The 23,903-nt window shown below is 48.4% G+C and overlaps 1 protein-coding gene across 4 annotated transcripts in view; it reads right to left on the reverse strand.

Annotated features, from left to right (window-relative positions):
• The window catches only part of LOC120397910, a 47,124-nt gene that overhangs the window by 10,316 nt on the left and 12,905 nt on the right, over window positions 1–23,903 (reverse strand). Inside the window, exon 1 of one of the 4 annotated variants that reach the window (XR_005594083.1) lies at window positions 210–383. The exons of 2 other annotated variants lie outside the window; for them this stretch is intronic. Coding sequence is in view for 1 of the 2 variants with exons in the window: in XM_039524608.1 (XP_039380542.1) it covers window positions 20,200–22,330 (2,131 nt within the window). In the remaining variant the exon portion in view is untranslated. Of the gene's footprint in view, window positions 1–209; window positions 384–19,234; window positions 22,331–23,903 lie in introns of those variants that run through there. One more of the 4 variants, XM_039524608.1, reaches the window with a different exon arrangement.

A 23,903-nucleotide genomic window follows, 5' to 3' on the forward strand; every position in this document is an offset into this window, starting at 1 on the left:
AGCACACTTCCAGCCTTCTGGAATTCCCTCAGGAACCCAACATTGGTTAAAAAATTAATGTCCGTGGGCCAATAACCTCCTGAGCCAGCTCTTTGAGGACTCTTGGGTGGAGATGATCCGAGCCTGCTGATTGAAAACTACTTCTGTTTGGTTCCTGCATTCAGCTGGCATCAATCCAGCCTTTCCATCTCTCAAGGAGTCTCACTTACCTCAGATCTGGCAAGCCTGATCACAGCATAATACACAAGAAAGAGCAGCAGGATCCTTAGGCAGGAGGCAGAGTTGAGAAAGAGGAGGAGTGATCTCATTTTGCCGGGCTCAGGCACTAAGAATCACAGATACGCTCAAAGCAGCACCAAGTAGCCAGGCTACACCTGAGGGCAGGTTGCTGCTCTGGCATCAGGCAGGCGCTGATGTCGTCTCTAGGTCACAATGAGGCTGCTCTCCTGTAATCTCCCTCTAGCCTGTGAGGTGTCAATGCTGTACATAGATCAGGAGATAGGATGGGGCAATCGCCCAAGGGGGCTGAGCTGCTGAGCTCAGAATAAGGCAGGAGAGAGGGCATCAGGTTTCCCAGGAAAACCCTGGGTCTTTTCCGAGCTCTATGACTCTCAAGCCCCTAGGCAAGGGACACTTTTTCCCTACTTGGGGGAACTCCTAAAACCCCTGTGACTGAGGCAGAATCTCCCAGCCTGAAGTGAGAAGCAGCCCTGAAGTGATTATCTAGTGCTACGAGGGCACAAAAACGTTCACGGTATCGGCAGCCCAAGCATTCCAAACCCTTGAGCTGGGTCCCACCAAAATCATGAGATTGGCTTCCAAATAATGAGATCTTCAAAAAACATTCATCTGGGGAACTCTTCATTTGCCTTCCGGTGTCTGAGCCGCTAGGGTGCACTCAATTCACGTTCTCCAGCTTCTCTTTGCAACCACGGGGGATTAAAATTGGCTAACAAATAAAATAAAATAAAGAGCAGAGATTCTCAAATAAATCACTTGACTCCAGCAGTGGGTGCTTTAAGAAAAGCACCCTATATCATAAGATAATAAAGAGCCCTACCTCTTATCTAACATCTTCAATCAGTAGATCTCAAAGCACTTTGCAAAGGAGGTCTGTAGCATTAGCCCCCTTTTTGAGATGGGAAACTGAGGCACAGAGCAGAGTAGTGACTTGCCCAAGGTCACCCAGCAAGACAGTAGCAGAGTCAGGACTAGCACTTCAGTCTTCTGAGTTCTAGCTCGTGCTCTATCCACTAGGCCACGGTGCATTTGAAGTAAGGGGTCATAGTCAGTACATTCCTGTATTGGTTATTTTGGGCTCTTCCAATACCATTGGGATTGAAGTTACACATTTTGACCTGTGGCCTGTGCTGGCACAGGGGCATCCTTGTTAAAACAAGTTTCTCACAGCAGGTTGCATCTGAGTTCTTGTTAGGCCTGAACACAAGTTCACTGGACCGTGTCTCGGATGTCCCCATGGGAAAGTTTAAAAGTCATTGAAGGCCTTGCAGTGCATTGACATACTGGGATGTCCAGAAAGCCTTTGACAAGGTCCCTCAGCAAAGGCTCTTAAGCAAAGTAAGCTGTCATGGGAGAAGAGGAAGGGTCCTCTCATGGATCAGTAACTGGCTAAACCATAGGAAACAAAGGGTAGGAATAGTGCATGCAGATGTGGTCTCCCCATCTCAAAAAAGATCTCTTGGAATTGGAAAAGGTTTAGAAAAGGACAACAGAAATGAGGAGGGGTATGGAACAGCTTGCATAGGAGGAGAGATTAATAAGACCGGGACTCTTCATCTTAGAAAAGACAGTTACAGGGGATATGATAGAGGTCTATAAAATCATGATCGGTGTGGAAAAAGTAAATAAGGAAGTGTTATTTACTCCTTCTCAGAACAGAAGAAGTAGGGGTCACCACATGAAATGAATAGGCAGCAGGTCGAAAAGAAACAAAAGGCAGTATTTCTTCACACAATGCACAGTCAAGCCAGGGAACTCTTTGCCAGAGGATGTTGGGAAGGCCAAGACTATAAGAGGGTTCAAAAAAGAACTAGATCATTTCATGAAAGATAGGTCCATCGATGGCTATTAGCCAAGATGGGCAGGGTTGCCACACCATGCTCTGAGTGTCCTTAGGTTCTGTTTGCCAGAAAATGGGAATGGACAGTAGGGGATGGATCACTTGATGATTGCCTGTTCTGTTCATTCCCTCTGAAACACATGGCATTAGCCACTGTCGGAAGACCGGATACTAGATGGACCTTTGCTCTGACCCACAGTGGCTGTTCTTACATTACAGCTGTTCAGCCTCCTTGATACCTGTGATGTCATAATCCCGCTCAGTTCTTCAGTCTTCCTTGGAGTCTGGATGGAAAGACAGGGTAGATGCCACCTAGTGAGCTGGGCCTGTAAGAGCAACCTGTGTTGAGGCAGAGAGGGGCTCCAGGGAGAGCAGAGTCAGGGCTCCGTTAAAGAGCCGGAGACAAGGGCCCGGCCTGAGTGCAACCCTCCAAACTTTGATTACACCCGTACCCGTAATAATTTCATTGTATTGCAGGGACAGTGAGCAGGTTCAGTCAATTCTGACAGCGAAACTCCCACCTGTGGAGAACACCACAAATATGCAAATTGGGACAGGTGCGGATGCCAGTACCCAGAGTTGCTCCGATTTGGAGGAAAGACACCACAGTGTACACCACAGTGTAGTAAAGCTGCTCAGACTAAACATGTGGACAAGACTCACCAGCCAGACACCCAGGAAAGAATTCTCTGTAGTAACTCAGATCCCAGCCCATCTAACATCCCATCCCAGACCATTGGGCCTATTTACCTGCTAATAATAAAAGATCAATGATTTGCCAAAATTAGGCTAGCCCATGATACCATCCCCTAGATAAATTTATCCAGCTCAGTCTTGAAGCCAGTTAGGTTTCTTGCCCCCACTGCTCCACTTGGGAGGCTGTTCCAGAACTTCACTCCTCTGATGGTTAGAAACCTAGATTTAATTTCAAGTCTAAACTTCCTGATGGCCAGTTAATATCCATTTGTTCTTGTGTCCACATTGGTAATGAGCTTAAATAATTCCTCTCCCTCCCTGGTATTTATCCCTCTGATATATTTATAGAGAGCAGTCACATCTCCCCTCAGCCTTCTTTTGGTTAGGCTAAATAAGCCAAGCTCTTCGAGTCTCCCCTCATAAGACAGGTTTTCCATTCCTCGGTTCATCCTAGGAGCCCTTCTCTGTACCTGTTCCAGTTTGAATTCGTCCTTCTTAAACATGGCAGACCAGAATTGCACACAATATTCCAGAGCTCCACACCAAGCAAGCATAGGTTACATACTTCCCCTAGCTGAGGAAGCGTCTCCCGAGCTTTGGATACTTCACATCTGATATCCCAGATAAGCCCCTGGTTCTAGGGCCAATAAAGCCCAGTTATTGGCAGGCAGCATTGAATCTCGGACCTCTGAAGCTGAGTGTATGAGCCTCTACTGCATGACCTAAACGCCAGCCTCCTAGGCTAAGCTTCAGAGGTCCCAGGTTGGATCCTGCCCACTGACAATTGGGGTCTGTCAGTGTTATACTAACACATCCATATTACACTACACAGACCTTCTGACTCAGTTCTGTGGCTTGAGCTGCATCCACACTGCAAAATGACAGGGCTTAGACCCAAGTCCCAGCAGAACTCAGGATCTGACCCTGAACCCCCATTTGCAGGGTCCTAAGACCCAGGCCCTGCGTGTTTGCTGACCCGAGTCGGACTCATTTGTGCATGGATGGAAGTGGGGCTTGGGCTCAAACCTGAGTCAGAGCCCGGGCTTAATGTACAGTGTAGACGTACCTGCAGTTAGCTTGGCAGGTTCGTCCTTTAGCTCAAAATAGTTACTAAACTGCTCAAGAGAGTTAAGACCAAAGCAGACTGTGAAGAACTTCAAAAAGATTTCACAAAACTAAGTGATTGGGCAACAAAATGGCAAATGACATTTAATGTGGATAAATGTAAAGTAATGCACATTAGAAAAAATAACCCTAACTACACATACAATATGATGGGGGCTAATTTAGCTACAACGAATCAGGAAAGAGATCTTGGAGTCATCGTGGATAGTACTCTGAAGACATCCGCGCAGCGTGCAGCAACAATCAAAAAAAGCAAACAAGATGTTAGGAATCATTAAAAGGGGGATAGAGAATAAGACTGAGAATATATTATTGCCCTTATATAAATCGATGGTACGCCCACATCTCGAATACTGCGTACAGATGTGGTCTCCTCATCTCTAAAAAGATATACTGGCACTAGAAAAGGTTCAGAGAAGGGAAACTAAAATGATTAGGGTTTTGGAATGGGTCCCATATGAAGAGAGATTAAAGGGGCTAGTACTTTTCAGTTTGGAAAAGAGGAGACTAAGGGGGGATATCATAGAGGTCTATAAAATGATGAGTGATGTGGAGAAAGTAGATAAGGAAAAGTTATTTACTTATTCCCATAATACAAGAACTAGGGACCACCAAATGAAATTAATGGGCAGAGAGTTTAAAACAAATAAAAGCAAGTTTTTCTTCATACAGCGCACAGTCAGCTTGTGGAACTTCTTGCCTGAGGAGGTTGTGAAGGCTAGGACTATAATAAGGTTTAAAAAAGAACTGGATAAATTCATGGAGGTTAAGTCCATTAATGGCTATTAGCCAGGATGGGGTAAGGAATGGTGTCCCTAGCCTCTGTTTGTCAGAGGATGGAGATGGATGGCAGGAGAGAGATCACTTGATCATTGCCTGTTAGGTTCACTCCCTCTGTGGCCCCAGGCATTGGCCACTGTCGGCAGACAGGATACTGGGCTGGATGGACCTTTGGTCTGACCCAGTATGGCCATTCTTATGTTCTTATGTTCAGGTGACACAGGCCCGTGGCTGCAGAGCGGAAGCACCAGACTTCACGTCCCTGCCACCATAGGGACAGAGGGTGTCTGATTCATGGAGTAAGCATGCCATATAGCACATGGATTCATCGCATGGGATTACATTGCAAGACTACTCAAAAACTAAATCTCTTTACTGAGTGGAGCTCCAAGCAGGAGCAATCACACCAGGCAGCAGCAGATGCCTGTAGGTTTCCAGGTGGCACTGAAGACGCTGCATAACACCTGGAGCTCTAAAGACCGCATTGCATGGTCCCTCCACTTGAACCTCTCCCCCCCCATAATCCCCGGCCATGGGGCTGTGCTATGGAGGCCTTGGACAGGCCATCCACATGAGGGTGAATGTCACCTGTCCCTCATGTCAGTGCTCGAAAGCCATTTCCCTGGTGGTTTCACACAGAATGACATCCGGGCAGGTCTCTCTTCGGCTGTAATTACTGGCATTAGTCACCGGAGTGCAGGGGTTATTGGGGTGACTTGTTTCCCAACCCCTTCCTGGGTAACAGACTCCCACACAGCAGTACTCCAGTGGCCTTATGCCAGGGCTTTGGCCTGACTCCGGCCTCAGGGGTCCTTCCAACCCTTCTATCAGGCGGCTTTCCAGCCTTGGTGGCTGGCAGGGAAAGCCAGGCTGCCCCTGTATTCTGGGTTCCAATCCAGGGATGCTGAAGCAAGCAGTTCAGCTCTACTCCCTCTCTAGGTCATATCTTCCCTCAGCCAGTCTCAGACTAGGCCATCCCCAGGCTCACCGCTCCACAGACTCTTCCCCCATCCCAGGCTCTGCAGAGTTCTCTCCAGCTCCTGTACTGAGCCACCTCCCCCATCCCTACCTCTTATTAACATCTTCAACCAGTAGCTCTCAAAGCACTTTAAAAGGAGGTCTGTTCATTCCCTCTGAAACACCTGGCATTGGCCATTGTCGGAAGGCCGGATACTGGGCTAGATGGACCTTTGGCCTGACCCAGTGTGGACGTTCTTATGTTACAGCTGCTCAGTCTCCTTGATACCTGTGATGTCATAATGCCGCTCAGTTCTCCAGGCTTCCATGCAGTCTGGATGGAAAGACAGGGTAGATGTCACCTAGTGAGCTGGGCCTGTAAGAGCAACCTGTGTTCAGGCAGAGAGGGGCTCCTGGGAGAGCAGAGTCAGGGCTCCGTTAAAGAGCCGGAGACAAGGGCCCGGCCTGAGTGTAACCCACCAAACTTTGATTACACCCGTACCCGTAATAATTCCATTGTATTGCAGGGACAGTGAGCAGGTTCAGTCTGTTCCGACAGCAGAACTCCCACCTGTGGAGAACACCACAAATATGCAAATTGGGACAGGTGCGGATGCCAGTACCCTGAGTTGCTTCGATTTGGAGGAAAGACACCACAGTGTAGTAAAGCTGCTCAGACTAAACAAAAAAATTCTTCTGTTGATAAGACAACAATCTGTGGGTTAACTAAGTCGCCTCATAAATCGAAACATGCTCTTATCATTACAGCAATACAGCACATAGCGGTCAAAGAAAAATAACAGAATCTAACATACAGATTTCTTCAGTACAGAAAGGTACACGGGTCACTAATCCTATGCATTGAAAGCATGCGCTGCTCATTTGGCATTTATGTCCTCACGCCCTCCTGAGCTGACCAAGCAGCAAGCACCCTGTTCTTTGCATAGGCTGGGATCCTTCTCCTGGCAGTTATCTGCTTGCTGCAGGTAGCCAAAGCAGGTCTGCGAACATCAGCCCTCAGGGCAGAGATCTTCAGCGCCCTTCCGATACGGCTGTCTCTCTCTGGGGCTGGCTGAACTGGCGGAACAGGTTGGCACCCCCTTTTTTTAAAATTTGGGAGTGGAATTGGCCCTCCACCCTTGGAGATGCCCTTCTGAGCATGTGTGACCCAAAGCAGCCCTCTAGTCACACCCTACATGCGATGGTAATAATCTTTGTACAAAATATGCCTTGTGAGGTCCTCAGTCTGTGCTCTAGTAACCCCCCTGCATTGTAAGCCTGGGTTTAACATTGCTGGGCTGGGTCTCACGGCCAACATGTAACTCCAACAGACCACAGTCGTCAGCAGGATTGAACATGGGATCTGTGAAGCTCAGTATAGGTGCCTCTACTTCATGAGCTAAAAGCCACGTGGCTCTTAGCTAAGGCTGTAGCAGACTCATCAATCTCTAGCTAGGCTGGGTGCCACTAGAGGGGGACACAGACTCATAGACTTTAAGGTCAGAAGGGACCATTCTGATCTTCTAGTCTGACATCCTGCCCAACGCAGGCCACAGAATCTCACCCTCCCATTCCTGTAACAAACCCCTGACCTATGTCTGAGCTGCTGAAGTCCTCAACTTATGGTTTAAAACTTCAAGGTGCAGAGAATTCTCCAGCAAGTGACCCATGTCCCATGTTGCAGAGGAAGGTGAAAAACCTCCAGGGCCTCTGCCAATCTGCCCTGGAAGAAAATTCCTTCCCGATGCCAAATATGGCGATCAGCTAAACCCTGAGCATGTGGGCAAGACTCACCAGCCAGACACCCAGGAAAGGATTCTCTGTAGTAACTCAGATCCCACCCCATCTAACATCCCATCCCAGACCATTGGGCCTATTTACCTGCTAATAATCAAAGATCAATTAATTGCCAAAATTAGGCTTCAGTACTGAAAGGTACACGGGTCACTAATCCTACGCATTGAAAGCATGCGCTGCTCATTTGGCATTTATGTCCTCATGTCCTCTTGAGCTGACCAAGCAGCAAGCACCCTGTTCTTTGAATGGGCTGGGATCCTTCTCCTGGCAGTTATCTGCTTGCTGCAGGTAGCCAAAGCAGGCCTGTGAACATCAGCCCTCAGGGCAGAGATCTTCAGCGCCCTTCCGATATGGCTGTCTCTCTCTGGGGCTGGCTGAACTGGCGGAACACTTTGGTACCCCGTTTTTTAAAATTTGGGATAGGAATTGGCCCTCCACACTTGGAGATGCCCTACTGAGCATGTGTGACCCAAAGCAGCCCTCTAGTCACACCCTACATGCGATGGTAATAATCTTTGTACAAAATATGCCTTGTGAGGTACCCAATGGTTTCCCCAGGATTTGAAATTAGGGGAGGTGTTTGAATTTACAGGGCGGGGGTGTCAGGACCGATGAGATATATAAAAGAGATATAAATAAAGTAAATATTTTGTTAGGATGATGCAAATTTAACCTAAGGATAATGCAAGTTACACCAAAACATATAACACGTCTACATTTCTAAAAACATATACATTTTTTTTAAAAAAATGTATTTAATTTAAATAGACTTTTGAAAAGTAAGCTATCATGGGATAAGAGGGAAGTCCTCTGAAGGATCAGGAACTGGTTGAAAGATGGAAAACAAAGGGTAGGAATAAATTATCGGTTTTCAGAATGTAGAGAGAGAAATAGTGGTATCCCTGAGGGGTCGGTACTGGGACCATTACTGCTCAACATACTCATAAATGATCTGGAAAAATGGGTAAACATTTGAGGTGGCAAAATTTGCAGATGATACAAAACTATTCAAGGTAGTTAAGTCCCAGGCAGACTGGGAAGCGTTACAAAGGGATCTCACAAAACTGGGTGACTGGGCAACAAAAGTGGCAGATGAAATTCAATGTTGATCAATGCAAAATGATGCACATTGGAAAACAATCTCAACTATACATACAAAATGGTGGTGTCTAAATTAGCTGTTAACACTCAAGAAAGAGATCTTGGAGTCATTGTGGATAGTCCTCTGAAAACATCCACTCAATGGGCAGCGGCAGTCAATGATTCCTAACATTCTGTTTGCTTTTTTAAAAAGAACAGGAGTACTCGTGGCACCTTGGAGACTAACAAACCATGCTCTGAGTGTCCCTAGCCTGTTTGCCAGAAGCTGGGAATGGGGAACAGGGGATGGATCACTTGATGATTCCCTGTTCTGTTCATTCCCTCTGACGCACCTGGTCTTGACCACTGTCGGAAGACAGGAGACTGGGCTATATGGACCATTGGTCTGACCCAGTATGACCATTCTTATGTAAAAATTAATTATAAGAATACAAATGTTTAGTACAGAAACTCCCCAACATCATGACCTCTCAAGATAGCAACAATGTGAGATAACAACCTTGGCAAATACTGCATTTTAAAAATCTTGGCCTACTAGGAAACATATTTATATATGTTTCCATTCCCAGTCACAAATCTAGCATTCTGGAGCAAAGTCACTAAAATATAGTCCAACAAACAAATGTTTATTTAACGTGCCCCTTATTTAAGCCGTCGGAGGTGCTTTCACGTGAGTCCACCTCCCAGGTGGGGGGCAAGAAGGCACCTTGCTCGTTCCTCCAGCTGCTCACTGTTCTCTCTGGCCATGGCTCTTCATTCACTCCACCACTCTGTTGCCAATGGCCCTGCGCAGTCACCTTCTGCTGCCACCTGCCACTGTGACCTCTGCGAGTTGGTCTCTTGAGGTTCCACCCGCTCTCAGTGATTTCAGCTGAACTCTCCGTGGGGGAACCTCGCTGCTAGTGCTGTCTGGGCTGTCTTTTACACAAAAACACTGTCCCCACAGGAACACTGTCCCCACAGCACGACTAAGCACGTAGAGCTGATTATCAGTGATTTCAGCTGCAGTGGTCACTTAACAGAACAAAAGACTATCTGTGGAGCCTAATCAGCTCTGTCTTTAAACAGTGGAGAGGGACAGGTCCCCACCCTCTCTTTTGATGCCCTCAATCAGCACAGGCTAATACAGTTCTACTGCCTTTTACTCATACAATAAGAACAACAACATTTCATTCCCAACCCCACCCCCCGCATTCAAGTGATTTGTAACCCAACCCCAGCCAAAATCTATCACTTGGGCAACACAGCTCTGTTTGCTGGATACCTAGGTAGATTAGGTGTGAATGTAAATACATTTTGGTCGTGATGCCTTTCCCTGCAGCCTCCAGCTCATCATTAGTTGTCAGGGAGAGCTCATTGAGACTTTGCTTACAAATCATCATTTGAAATTATTAGGTTGGCCAACATCATGGAAATGAATGCACTGGCATTATCATAAAAAACAATAGCTGTATAAGGAAGCTAGTCTAGGTTCATACTTTTCATATCTATTATACTTTCAGAAACACATATTTTATCATACATTGTATATGCTTTTAAAGTATGTATTAATGTTTCAATTTCAATTCAAATTTCCAAACAGTCACTAAATTGGCAGGTTTCAGTGTAGGAGCCGTATTAGTCTGTATCCGCAAAAAGAACAGGAGTACTTGTGACACCTTAGAGACTAACAAATGTATTTGAGCATAATCTTTCGTGGGCCCACTTCATCGGATACATAGAATGGAACTTATAGTGCGGAGATATATACACATACAGAGAACATGAAAAGGTGGGAGTTGCCCAAGCAACTCAAAGAGGTTAATTAATTAAGATGAGCTATTATCAGCAGGAGAAAAAAAACAAACTTTTGTAGTGATAATCAAGATAGCTCAATGGATCGTGTGGTGTGTCCTGGATGGAAGCTGGAGGCATGTAGGTAAGTATAGCGGTCAGTAGGTTTCCGATATAGGCTGGTGTTTATGTGACCATTGCTTATTAGCACAGTAGTGCCAAGGAAATGGAGCGCTTGTGTGGATTGGTCTAGGCTGAGGTTGCTGGTGGGATGGAAATGGTTGAAATCATGGTGGAATTCCTCAAGGGCTTCTTTTCCATAGGTTCAGATGATGAAGGTGTCATCAGTGTAGCTCAAGGAGAGTAGGGGCGTTAGGGGATGAGAGCTAAGGAAGTGTTGTTCTAAAACAGCCATAAAAATGTTTCGCATACTATGGTGCCATGCGGCTCCCCACAGCAGGGCCACTGACTTGAAGGTATATTGTCCACAAATGTGAAATAGTTGTGGGTGAGGACAAAGTCGCAAAGTTCAGCCTCCAGGTTTGGCATGTAACTAGTTCACAAAACTGGTGGGGGGGAGGTGTTGGGGAAATTCAGGGGGAGTGTAGGGAAATCCCTGGAGGTACCATTTGAAAACTAACAACTCTCTGGTCAATAAGATCATGATGCAACATTACATGGTGGGTTATGAGTTCCCCCTGTACGACAGTACTTGTGAAAACCTGACAGCCCCTCCTAGGCAAATGCTGTTAAAGAGGTCTGTCCTAAACAAAGGAATGGGGGTTTATATAAGCAGCAAACAGGGTCATCAAGATAGCAGGGGAAGGAGATGGTAATGAACAGAGCAATTTACATTTCAGCAAACACAAATGGAGGGAGAGGGAGAGCACATATAATGTTGAGAGACTTGGGTTGCTAGCAAGCAGGATCAAAACTGGCACTTCTGGAGCTTAGTGCATAATCCTCTACTGCATGAGCTAAGAGCCAACTGGCTGCTAGCTAGGGCTGTAGGGCAGACTCATTTAACTGTCTCTAAATGGTCTCAGTGCCACTAGAGAGGACAGAACACCACACCCGGGAGGTGTGTGGGTTACATACTTCCCCTCGCTGAGGAAGCACATCCTGAGCTCAGAGACTTCCCGGTTGAAATCCCAGATGAGCCCCGACTTGTAACATTGACAGACCCCTGTTGTTGGTGAGCGGGATTGAATCTAGGGCCTCTGGAACTTACTGCATGAGTCTCTACTGCATGAGCTAAAAGGCTGCAGCGCAGACTCATTTTAGCCCTTTCTCATTAAGTGGTCTTGGTGCCACTAGAAGGGACAGGACCCCACACCCAGGAGGTGTGTGGGTTACACACGGAGCCTTCACCACCAGACTTCAGGTCACCTTCCTCACAGCTTGGATAAACTTGGCTTTGAGGGGATCCTTTAGAACAGTGGCTCTCAACCTTTTCAGTCTACTGTGCCCCTTTCAGGAGTCTGATTTGTCTTGTGTACCCCCAAGTTTCACCTCACTCAGAAACTACTAGTTTACAAAATCAGATCTAAAATACAGATGTGTCACAGCACACTCTTACTGACAAATTGCTGACTTTCTCCTTTTGCCTGTATGAAATGTTAACCTGTACTTATTTCGCTAGTGCTTGTTATGTAGCCTGCTGTAAAACTAGGCAAATATTGACAGGAGTTGTGGACCCCGTGCCCCTGGTTGACAACCACTGCTTTAGAAGAATCAGCATCCAAGACTCAAGGGGCTAGAAAAGAAAGGGGCAGACAACCCCACATTCTTTCACCTAAGAAAACAAAACCACCAGCACCTTTGGGCCCCTGGAAGAGAGCCTGAGCAAGGGGGGAGCCAGGCACCACTTTGCTGGGAGACTGTGGCTGAGAGAAACCATCTTGAAGAGAGCCCGTGTGAAATAAGGCATACATTTATATTGGTGAGAGTAATTAATCATTGGAACAATTTACCAATGATTGTAGTGGATTCTCCATCACTGACCACTTTTAAATCAAGATGGGATGTTTGTCTAAAAGAGCTGCTCTAGGAATTATTTTGGGGAAGTTTACTGGCCTGTGTGATACAGCAGCATTCCGGCCTTGGAATCTATGAAAGCACCTTCCAAAGGACAATACGGGTTAGTAGACTATTAAACACATGAGGAAACTGAGGTACAGAGAAGCAACTCATCCAGGCTCATGCAACAGGTCAATAGCAGAACTGCGACTGCACTGAGGTTTCCTGACTGCCTAGCCAGTGCTCTGCCCATTGGAACACACTCTCTCCTCGATAGAACATTACATTCCCTGCAAATAAATTCTGAAGAAGGAAAGGAGAGCATTCACGCTAGCAATCAGATTTCTTGGAGTTCTGCTCATCCGATCAGGGAACAGAAGTGAAGTCATATGACCTGAGTGTCCAATCCACACACTGTGCATTTTAACAAGCAAACTGATTCCTGAAGCAGAATTATTCATTGAACTCCCCCCGCGACTATTTTTGAAATAGGGATAAATTTGAGTGCCCTGGAAGCTTTTTAGGGAGAATTTGTGAAGAGGCAATGGGATGGGTTCACAGCTTAAATTATTCCCCTGGAATTAGTTGCTTAGCTGTAAAGATAAGTGCTTCCATACCCCGCAGATATCGGCAAGTACTGCCGACCCAATACATTCAAACAAGTCAGGCCTCCCGAATCATGAGATTTTAAAATTATCTGGGGGATTCTTTTGATTTGCCTTATACTTTTTGAACCATTGGGGGGTCCCATTTTGAAGCATGACGGGCTAGACATTTACTATTTTTTAAATGAAAGTGGAGATTCTTGCATGCTCGGGGATGGCCCCACTCCGGGGTTCTCTTTCTCCACCGGCCGCTTCCCTACCCCTGATCAGCACATTAAGTTCAAACCAAATACAATTTATTGAACAGCAACTGTAAGGAAAACAAGGAAAAATGGAAGAGGGTTAAGGGGAACAAGGGACCCGCCCTGTGGGCTCGGGGGCACCACAACCAGCGTCTCTGGGATGTGAGGGCAGATCACAGCCTGTTCATCACACTCCCGGCTAGTCACACCATCAGTCTCATTGAAGCCCCAGGCCCCGCTTTCATCTTGGAATCTGGGGTTAAACGTCATACCCCAAGGAGAGTCTCTTATTATCAGTCTCTGTGTCCCAGGACAACAAGCACTTGTTCTCAGCCACTTTGGCCCATGCTTACAAGGCCCACTGGTTGCTAGCTAGATGGTGGAATTAGTGGGCCCCTTCTGTTAATGGGCATGCTGGCAGGGTGGGATTCAGTAGTATGGAAATCGGAAATAGTATAAGGGACCTACCATCAATCAAACCCTAACCCTTCTCCTTGGCCACTTAAACCCTGCCCCTTGACCCCTTAAGCCCCGACCACCTGTCACTGGAAGTCCCACCCATGGGGAATATGACTTCTGGGGTCAAGGAGGACACATAACCGGAAGCCAAGGGTGTCATGTGACCCCTCTAAGAACTCCTCCCACTGCCCTCTACCAATCAGGAGGGGTTTCGCCCCCATAGGCCTACCTGGAGTGGGGATTTGACCAATCAGGGGTGTTCCGGGGCATGGTGACCCATCCGGAAGTGGTTCGTGTGATCCCTCTAAGAACTCCTCCACTGCCCTCTGCGAATCACGATGGGATTCAGCCACACAGCACCACCCTGAGAGCAGATTTGACGAATCGGTGATGTTCCAGAGCGGGGTGACTTGCCCAGAAGAGAGTCGTGTGACCCCTCTAAGAACTCCTCCCAGCGCTCTCTGCCAACCAGAGCGCATCACCATCACCCCATAAGACCCAGCAATCGGAGCAGAAGAGGCCATCTTTTACCAAGGACGCGTGCTTTAGAAATTGTGGAAACATGGACTCCTTCACCAGCCTGGTGAGAACTTCAGACTTTGTGTTAGCCCCGAGGGCCTTTGGACTTGTGTGGAGAAAGCGCTACATGAGTGACAGTTCCCATGAGGGCCCTTTGACTCAGCCATTGATGGATACGCCAGAACCCGAAACCCAAACCCTCGTGAGGCACCCCAATGAGCATGAAGGCCTCTCATTTAAATGTGTCAATATGAATGTGTCCCCCTTCATATTTGTGTTAGTAAAAGACGGTACCAGTAACAGTCATTTCTACACAGGCAGCTCTGTTAAAGAAAATATATTACACCCCCGGGGAAGTTGGGCGCTTCGGCGGGTGAACCCTCTTTCTCAAGTAGCCAGAAAGCATAGCAAAACTTTGAATAGAAGACAGGTAACAGCTTGCCTTTCAGACAGGGACACTTACACTTTACACATTTCCACCCCACCATCAATCTCAGCCTGGACCATTCCACACAAGAGATCCACTTCCTAAACACCACAGCACTCCTAAAGGATGGCCACATAAACATCACCCTACTGACCGCTATACATGCCTCCAGATTTCATCCAGACCACACCACTCGATCCATTGTCTACAGCCAAGGTCTACGAAACAATCCCATTTGCTCCAACCCCTCAGATAGAGACAAACACCTACAAGATCTCCATCAACCATTCTTACAACTACAGTACCCACCTGCTGAAGTGAAGAAACAGATTGACAGAGCAAGAAGAGTATGCAGGAGTCACCTAATACAGGACAGGCCCAACAAAGAAAGTAACAGAACGCCACTAGCCATCACCTTCAGCCCCCAACCAGCGGCGTATTATCGCCTAGGCCAACAAGGCTTAGGCCTAGGGCGGCAAATTTGCTCACGCCCCCTCCCCAACTCTGCCCCTTCCTCAAATCCCTGGCTTGCCTCCTCTCCCAGGCGCGCCACGCTTCCCCCCTTCCACCTCCCTCCCAGGCTTGCCACGCTAAAGTGCTGGGAGAGAGGGAGAAGTGAGTAGCGGCACATTCAGAGGAGGCGGAGCAGAGGTGAGCTGGACCCACGGGTGCGGGGAGTAACCTGGGGGCCGGGAACCGCTCCCCGTCCCAGCTCATCTCCGCTCCACCACCACCATCCCCCGAGCGTGCCACAACTCCCCTTCTCCCCACCCCCTCCCAGTCTTGCCGCGGGGGAGCAGAGGTGGGCTGGCGCGCGGGGTAGGGAGGGGGCGCGGCAATTTTTGAGGGCCTAGGGGTGGCAAATTTTTTAATCCGCCACTGCCTCCAACTAAAACCTCTCCAGCGCATCATCAAGGATCTACAACCTATCCTGAAGGACAATCCATCACTCTCACAGATCTTGGGAGAGAGGTCTGTCCTCACTTATAAGACAGCCCCCAATCCTACAGCAACCACACACCACACAACAAAACACTAACCCAGGAACCTATCCTTGCAACAAAGCCTGCTGCCAACTCTGTTCACGTATCTATTTAGGGGATACCATCATAGGACCTAATCACATCAGCCACGCCACCAGGCACATCTACCAATGTGATAGATGCCATCATGTGCCAGCAATGCCCCTCTGCCATGTACTTTGGCCAAAGCGGACAGTCTCTACGTAAAAGAATAAATGGACACTAATCAGACATCAAGAATTATAACATTCAAAAACCAGTCGGAGAACAATTCAATCTCCCTGGCCACTTGATTACAGTCCTAAAAGTCACAATATTACAACAAAAAAACTTCAAAAACAGATTCCAACAAGAGACTGCTGAATTGGAATTAATTTGCAAATTGGACACCATTAAATTAGGCTTGAATAAAGACTGGGAGTGGATGGGCCATTACACAAAGTAAAACTCTTTCCCCGTGCTTATTTTTCCCCCCACTACAGTTCCTCACATCTTCTTGTCAATTGCTGGAAATGGGCCATTTTCATTACCACTACAAACAGTCCTTTTTGTCCACTGCTGATAATAGCTCACCTTAACTGATCACTCTCCTTATAGCGTGTATGGTAACAGCCATTGTTTCTTGTTCTCTGTGTATATCTATATCTTCCTACTGTATTTTCCACTGCATGCATCTGATGAAGTGGGCTGTAGCCCATGAAAGCTTATGCTCAACTAAATTTGTTAGTCTCTAAGGTGCCACAAGTACTCCTGTTCTTTTTTGCACTTTACACAAACCGGCTCAAATACATTTTAAAAGAAACAAGACCATTGGTTCAGATGTGGATGTGCAATGGCAGGCAAATTTGGTGGAGATGCACCAGTTCTCCAAATGCAACAGCGGTTTTAAGTCCATCTTAACAGTGACAGACATTCTATCCAAATATGCCTGGGCCTTAGGTCAAAAACACAAGACGAGTGGTGAGTTATCCAAGGCCTTTCAAGCTATTTTCAGCAAAGGTCGCGTGCCTCTCCCTTTGAGAAATCTAAAACCAAAGGAGCTTTTGAAAAAGGTTATGAATAGACCTTTACTGATGAGATATTCATTGGGCATGCCTAGTCCTGCTCAAAACATGTTTCAACAAGCACAGACATGTATTTTGTGATAATTTTCACAGCCATGTTACCCAATAAAGCACCCCAGGTGAGGGGTTTAAAGACAATTGATGTTTGGTGTTTGTTTTTTTTTTTTTAAAAAGACCAATTCAGAAAAAAGTACACAGATTATTATTTTTTAATTGAAATAATCGCTCGTGAGGTCCCCTAAATAATCCCCCCGAGGGGGATTCCACTCACCCTCCCTTTTCAAAAATATCACCAAGTCAGTTTCGTGGTACAGGCACCACTCTTGCAACCTCTCTAGGAGGTTGTATAGTTCTAAGTGGGCATAAGCGGTGGTGAAACAGGCTATGAAGACGTTGGTATTGCCAGAGACAGAGTACCGGTCTTTTGCGAGCTTCCAAGACACACACACGGTTTCATCGTCGATAAACTCACAGGATGAAACCTTGTAATTGGGAGAAAACAGGTACTGAAAGAGTGGAGAAATTGGAGAGGGTCCAGAGAAGAGCAACAAGAATGATGAAAGGTCTTGAGAACATGACCTATGAAGGAAGGCTGAAAGAATTGGGTTTGTTTAGTTTGGAAAAGAGAAGACCGAGAGGGGACATGATAGCAGTTTTCAGGTATCTGAAAGGGTGTCATAAGGAGGAGGGAGAAAACTTGTTCCCCTTCGCCTCTAAGGATAGAACAAGAAGAAATGAGTATAAACTGCAGCAAGGGAGGTTTAGACTGGACATTAGGAAAAAGTTCCTAACTGTCAGGGTGGTTAAACACTGGAATAGATTGCCGAGGGAGGTTGTGGAATCTCCATCTCTGGAGATATTAAAGAGTAGGTTAGATAAATGTCTATCAGGGCTGGTCTAGACAGTATTTGGTCCTGCCATGAGGGCAGGGGACTGGACTCGATGACCTCTCGAGGGCCCTTCCAATCCTAGAATCTATGAATCTATAAATCTATAAAATCATAAAAGGAAAAAGATACAGATGAGAGCTAGAATTGGTTAAATGGAATCAATTCCATACAATAATGGCAAAGTTCTTGGTTCAGGCTTAGAACAGTGATAGAATAAACTGCAGGTTTAAATTAAGTCTCTGGAGTCCATCCCCAGCTGGGACGGGTCATCAGTTCTTTGTTCAGAGCTTCAGTTTGGAGTAAAGTCCCTTCAGAGGTAAGAAGCAGGATTGAAGACAAGCTGGAGATGAGGCATCAGCCTTTTATAGTCTTTTCCAGGTGTAAGAACACCTCTTTGTTCTTACTGTGGAAAATTACAAGCAAAATGGAGTCTGGAGTCACATGGGCAAGTTCCTGCATACTTTGCTGACTTACAAGGTGCATCTGCCTTCTCTCAATGGGTCAATTGTGTAGCTGATGGTCCTTAATGGGCCATCAAGCAGGCTAGGCAGAGCTAACACCAACTCGTCTGGGATGTCACCCAGAAGCATAGCATAAGTTTGAGATACAGACAGGATAGAGCCAATATTCATAACTTCAACTACAAAATGACACATTGATACAGACAGCATAATCATAACCAGCAACCCATAACCTGGTCTTAGACCCCTTATATGACCCCCTTTACAAAAGATTTGGTGCCACTACAGGACCTTGGTTGCAATCATATTCTATACGGTCCCAGTTCAAGTCAAGAATGCGACACAGGCATCTTCCGGTTTGGTCATTTTCTTTAAAACACGGCCAGGGTCTGCACTAAATTGCACAGCATTTATCAAGGTCACCCCTTACGCTAAATGTTCTTGGGTAGGCACAGACATTGCGGAGCGTAACCTATGGCAAGAACAGTGTTTAATAAGGTTTCCAAACATAACTCAGCACACAGGTGCCGGGGCTTGAAGTTTAGATCTACTGAAGTCCAAGTCTCACAGTCATGGTGCCATTGGGCTGGCGCATCTATCACACAGCCCTCACAATCTTCAAAAAGCTTTTCCCTAAGGCACTGATTAAGAACAGCATAAACAGCAACGCGTACAATAGTCCGCATGACTTCTTTACGCTCACGACGTGGCCTTGGCTCAGTTAGTTCCATGCCAAGTCTCCTAAACTCCTCATAGCCGTCATCCTTGGAGTCTTCTTCAACAATTTGTACCGGCATTGAGCAAAAACAAGGAGAGCCCGGTTCATCTTCGCTGCTTGATGCAATGCTGTCCAGGGCCTCTGGGTCCTCTAGAAAGGCATCGTCAAGCTGTGGAAAGATTTTCAGAAAAGAAACAGTGTAAGTTCCCACTCCTTGTTTTTAAATATACACAACCCACCCCACCCCCCGGATCCTAACCCCATTACACCCCATCATCAACAATCACTTCTTAATCATTCATTTACCTGAGCAATGTCTTTTCCGTTCACCTTGTCCTCCGATGATTCCCCTGATCTGCGTTCACCTTCCACCTCTAGGGGGGTGGAAAATGAGAGGCCATCACACTCATCGGTGTGCCTCACGAGAGTTTGGGTTTCGGGTTCCAGCGTATCCATCAATGGCTGAGTCAAAGGTCCCTTGTGGGAACTGTCGCGCTCATGTAGCGCTTTCTCCACACAAGTCCAAAGGCCCTCGGGGCTAACACAAAGTCCAAAGTACTCACGGGGTGGTGAAGGAGTCCATGCTTCCACGATTTCTAAAGCACGCGTCCTTGGTAAAAGATGGCCTCTTCTGCCCTGGTGCTGGGACTTATGGGGTGATAGTGTTGCGCTCTGACTGGCAGAGGGCGCTGGGAGGAGTTCTTAGAAGGGTCACACGACCCTCATCTGGACAGGTCACCCCGTCCCGGAACACCACCGATTGGTCAAATCTGCTCTCAGGTTGGTCCTATGCGGCCGAAACCCATCGCGATTGGTAGAGTGCAGTGGGAGGAGTTCTTAGAGGGGTCACACGAGCCACATCCGGATGGGTTACCCCACCCTGGAACACCCCTGATTGGTCAAATCCCCTCTCCGGGTAGGCCTATGAGGGCAAAACCTCTCCTGATTGGTAGAGGGCAGTGGGAGGAGTTCTTAGAGGGGTCACATGACATACGTTGCTTCCGGTCATGTGTCCTCCTTGACCCTGGAAGTAATACCCTGTGGGTGGGACTTCTGGTGATAGGTGGGCGGGGTTAAAGGGGTCAAGGGGCGGGGTTTTAGGAGTCAAAGGGCCGGTTTGTGTTTGATTGATGGTAGGGCCCTAATAGTACTACTGGACAGACTTTGAGGCCCTTGCCTTCCAAAAGGGTGGCTTTGTAAATTTAGTGTCAGCTCTTCTTGAAGGAAGGATTGATTCTTGAACGCTCAATCTCATCCAAGCTCCCAGGCCCCCCTTCATCTTGGAATCTCGGTTTAAATGTCATACCCCAAGGAGAGACACTTATATATCAGTCTCTGTGTCCCAGGACAACAAGCCATTCTTCTCAGCCACTTTAGCCCATGCTTACCGGGCCCACTGGATGATAGGGAGAGGTTGGAATTCGTGGGCCTTTTCTGGTAGTGGGCATGCTGGCAGTGTGAGATTCAGTAGTATGGAAACCGGACACCCTTGGAGGCCCTTGCCTTCCAAAAGGGTGGCTTTGTAAATTTAGTGTCAGGTGTTCTGGATCGAGGGTCCTTGGACATTCGGGACTTCACTTTTTGTTGCAGCTTGCTGAAGGTTTGATTCAGGCACATGAACATCCTTTGGATAACTTTGCTCCTTGAAGGGGATGGTGTCCTAGCTCTGGAGGCCTTTGGTGACTTTGAGGGAGAACCGTCAGGACTCCAACTTGCTTTCTCCCCAGCTTGCGAAAGCCCTGATGTACTCGTTGCAACGGACACCATCTTTCGTTGTTTGCGGGGAGCCCTTTTCCCCATCCCATCCTGCGTCTTGCTCTTGTCTGCTGGAAGGAGCCACAGCACTGGCATCTTATTGTGGTTGGATGATGCTGAGGAGTCTCCTGGAGTCCATCGCTGTGGAATTCCATGGGATCTTCCCGGCAAGTCAGCACCTGCAGAGCCAGCTGGTCTCTTTTGTCGATGCTTACCACACTTCTCGCAGACTCTGATTGGTGGCTGGTCCCTGGAGAGCTTTGAATTCACAGTTCCATTGAACCCATGTGAATGCACGATGTCTCGAACACCATGCAGCTCAGCAGATGTCTCCTTTGGAGTTTTCTCACCCTTCCTCTTTCCTGGATATGCCTTGCGGCACTGCTGGCAAACTGAGACCTGGCCCGCCAAGGGGCGGGAGCTGCTCAACATTTCCGTCAGCTGCTTGATCTGCAGGTCGTGTGCAGCCTGCCCAGCAAGGAGAGAGTCAAGGGTGGATCTTGTTAGCTGCTCAGAGCCTGGTGCCTCTGGGGCAACCTGGTGCCATTGGGTCCTGGGAGGATCTGCCCTGCTCTCACCTGCTTGTGCCCCTGGCTGCAGGCAGGAGCCTTCTCCCAAGAGAACCTTCCTCTCCATGTGCAGCTCCAGCTTCTCTTCAGTCCCTTTGGTGCCGCTCACACTGGTAAGGGGCTTTCTCAACTCGCTCCTATACATTTGGAGTGTCGCTGCGAGTGTCTTCTCTGCTACTGTGGTTCCTGGAGGTGGCGATGTCAGACCCACCCCTGCTGGCAGAGTGCAGCGCTGTGGGTTAGTCTGCTTTCCTGCCGCGCCATCATTCCTGCCCGTCTCCATGGTGATATCTTCCACTGGCGTTGGAGGACGTGTGGAAGAAGAGGAGCTTGTGCTTCGCCTCCCCGTCTGCAGGAAATCGGTCTCCATCTCACTGAACTCCACACGGGCTCCCCTGGCTGGGACGGCGTGAGGCAGCTTTGCCAGGGGCTCTGGGTCCAGGGTGAGCAGCCCCCTCTGCATGACCAGATGCTGATGCCTTATGTGGAGTTCGATGGGGTGGGCAGGCTGTTGTCCCATCGTTGGGAATGCCGCTGTCCTGTGCTTGCCTGGCTCCCCAGGGGGGTGGAGTGGCCCAGGCAGGGCAGTCTCTCTCCAGAGGGGAGCATATCTGTGCGACTCTTGCACCATCTTAGGAAAGGCCTTCGTTTGGATCTGCCAGCATTTCTGAGCCACGTGATCCTGCAGCTTGACCACCGCTGTGGGCACAAGGCTGGCCAGGATGGCATCAGAAGATGCCATGATCCTGTGGGCCTTTTGGGGCAGGGGTCCCCGGGGGCAGACACATGGTTCCTGGATCTCCTGTGCACGCTGAGGGCTGGTGTTGGATCTGAAGGGCTCCGGGACCTTTGCTGGAAATCCACATTTGGATGGATCTGGGTCTACTTCCAATTGCTGCTTGGTGTCCCCCTCACCCAACAATGGCTCCCCCGGGATGGGGGTTTGTGGAGCCCCCAGTCGCCTCTGCAGATGCTTCTGCCGGATGTTGAAGTCTGAGCTATGGACTGAAGTCTGGTCCAGACCCATGGTCTGCTCTCCCCGGTCTTGTCTGCTGTGGGCAGGAGGCCTGGAGAGAGGCTGGGCTTGGATGGGATGAGTGGATCCTTCCCAGCTCGCGAAGGGCATGATCTCCCCTGTGTGGCAGAGGGGCTCCGACTGAATGATGGCGACTTCTCTCAGGGAAAAAGAGCTGGGACTCCAGAGGGCAGAGGTGGTGGATTCCATAGCGGAATAGGAGAACTGGCTCATCGTGGCTGTCGCCACACTCGGCCTGTGGGAGAGAGCAGACAGGGACAGATGGGACATGGCCCTGCTGAGCAAAGGCAGGGCTTGGGCACAGCCTTCCAACAGTAGTGCAATGGGGCAGTGCCTAGGCATGCCTTGCACACCACAGCCTGACACAAGGACATCAGCTGGGTAACGAAGGACTGAGAGGGGGAGCCGGCACTCATTTTATCTAGAACGATAACCCCTTCGTCACACGCACATGTGCAGCACCTAGCACAATGGGGCCTTCAGCATGACTGGGGACCTAGTGTTATTTTAATAGAAAGATTAGCTAACAACAATTGCTTTGGGTGAGGAAGACGTGAGCATGTGTGTGTAACCCTCGCCAGAGGAGGTTGTGAAGGCCAAGACTATAAACTATAAAAGGAACTGGATAAATTCATCAATGGCTATTAGCTAGGATGGGCAGGGATGGTGTCCCTAGTCTCTGTTTGTCTGAAGCTGGGAATGGGCGACAGGGGACGGATCATTTGATGATTCCCTCTTCTGGTCATTCCCTCTGCTGCACTGGCATTGGCCCGTTTTGGAAGACAGGATACTGGGCTAGATGAACCTTTGGTCTGACCCAGTCTGCCTGTTCTTATGTTCTTACATTCTAACCCACTGGAAAACTGTCCTCTTCTAATGGCTGATACACTAGAGGCTAACAACCTACTATTGCTCCCAGTTAATGGAGTTTCTCTGGTGGTGGGGGACTGTGCTACGGTCCTGAAAGTCCTGGGTTTGAACCCAGCTGATGACTCATGTTTGGGGTGTATCACAGGGTGCCCCACTCACTGCTTGTCTGGAGCCTACTCTGGGGATTAGCTCTCGAGGTCAATGCCCCTTCCAATTGTCGCATGTGGTCACATCATCTCTCTGTCATTCCGGGAACTGCAGTGTCCCCTTCTTGGCTAGGCCACTCAGCGTTTCCCCCTCTTCCAGGGTACAGTCCTGCAATTGCCTGTCACTCCCACAGTGACCCAGACAGTCCTCCTGTTCACTGCCCCGCCGGTCTGGGCCGTGCCCTCGGTGGCTGGTAGGGAAACCTGGGCCCACACTTCACACCGGGCTCCAGGCCAGGGACCCTCAACCCAGCAGTTCTGGGCTTTCCTCTCCCAGCCTGGACTGCTTCCTACTACTCCTGGTTCCCCTCCTTGCTCTGGGTGCACCAGCTCCAAACACTCCCCCCTCTTCCCAGGGAGGGGCTGCCCTTTCCCAGCCGCAGCCCCTGTCTCTTGCCAGCTTCCTGGCTTTATAGGCCCTGCCCAGCGGAGCCTGCTTGGGATCAATTCCCTGCTCCCTGGCTCTTCCTCCAGGTGCACCCTGTGGAGTTCATGGGCCTGCCTGGCCACCTGAGCCCCTTCCAGTCCTATGTGGGGTGGACACCCCCTCACAGCCTGTCATTGGATTGCTTTTTCTTTCAAACACAGCACGGGCAGGTTCTAGACAGTCGCCTGCTGGCAGATATTGCCGTACAGAAGGATTTGATCCTACTCACAACCCCAACTTGTAGTCTCTGCATTTCATTTCTGATAATCCCTCACCTCACTTTCACTGGTATCTCACCTGTTATT

The sequence above is a fragment of the Mauremys reevesii genome, linkage group 2 (genome assembly GCF_016161935.1).
Source record: "Mauremys reevesii isolate NIE-2019 linkage group 2, ASM1616193v1, whole genome shotgun sequence".
NCBI lineage: Eukaryota > Metazoa > Chordata > Testudines > Geoemydidae > Mauremys > Mauremys reevesii.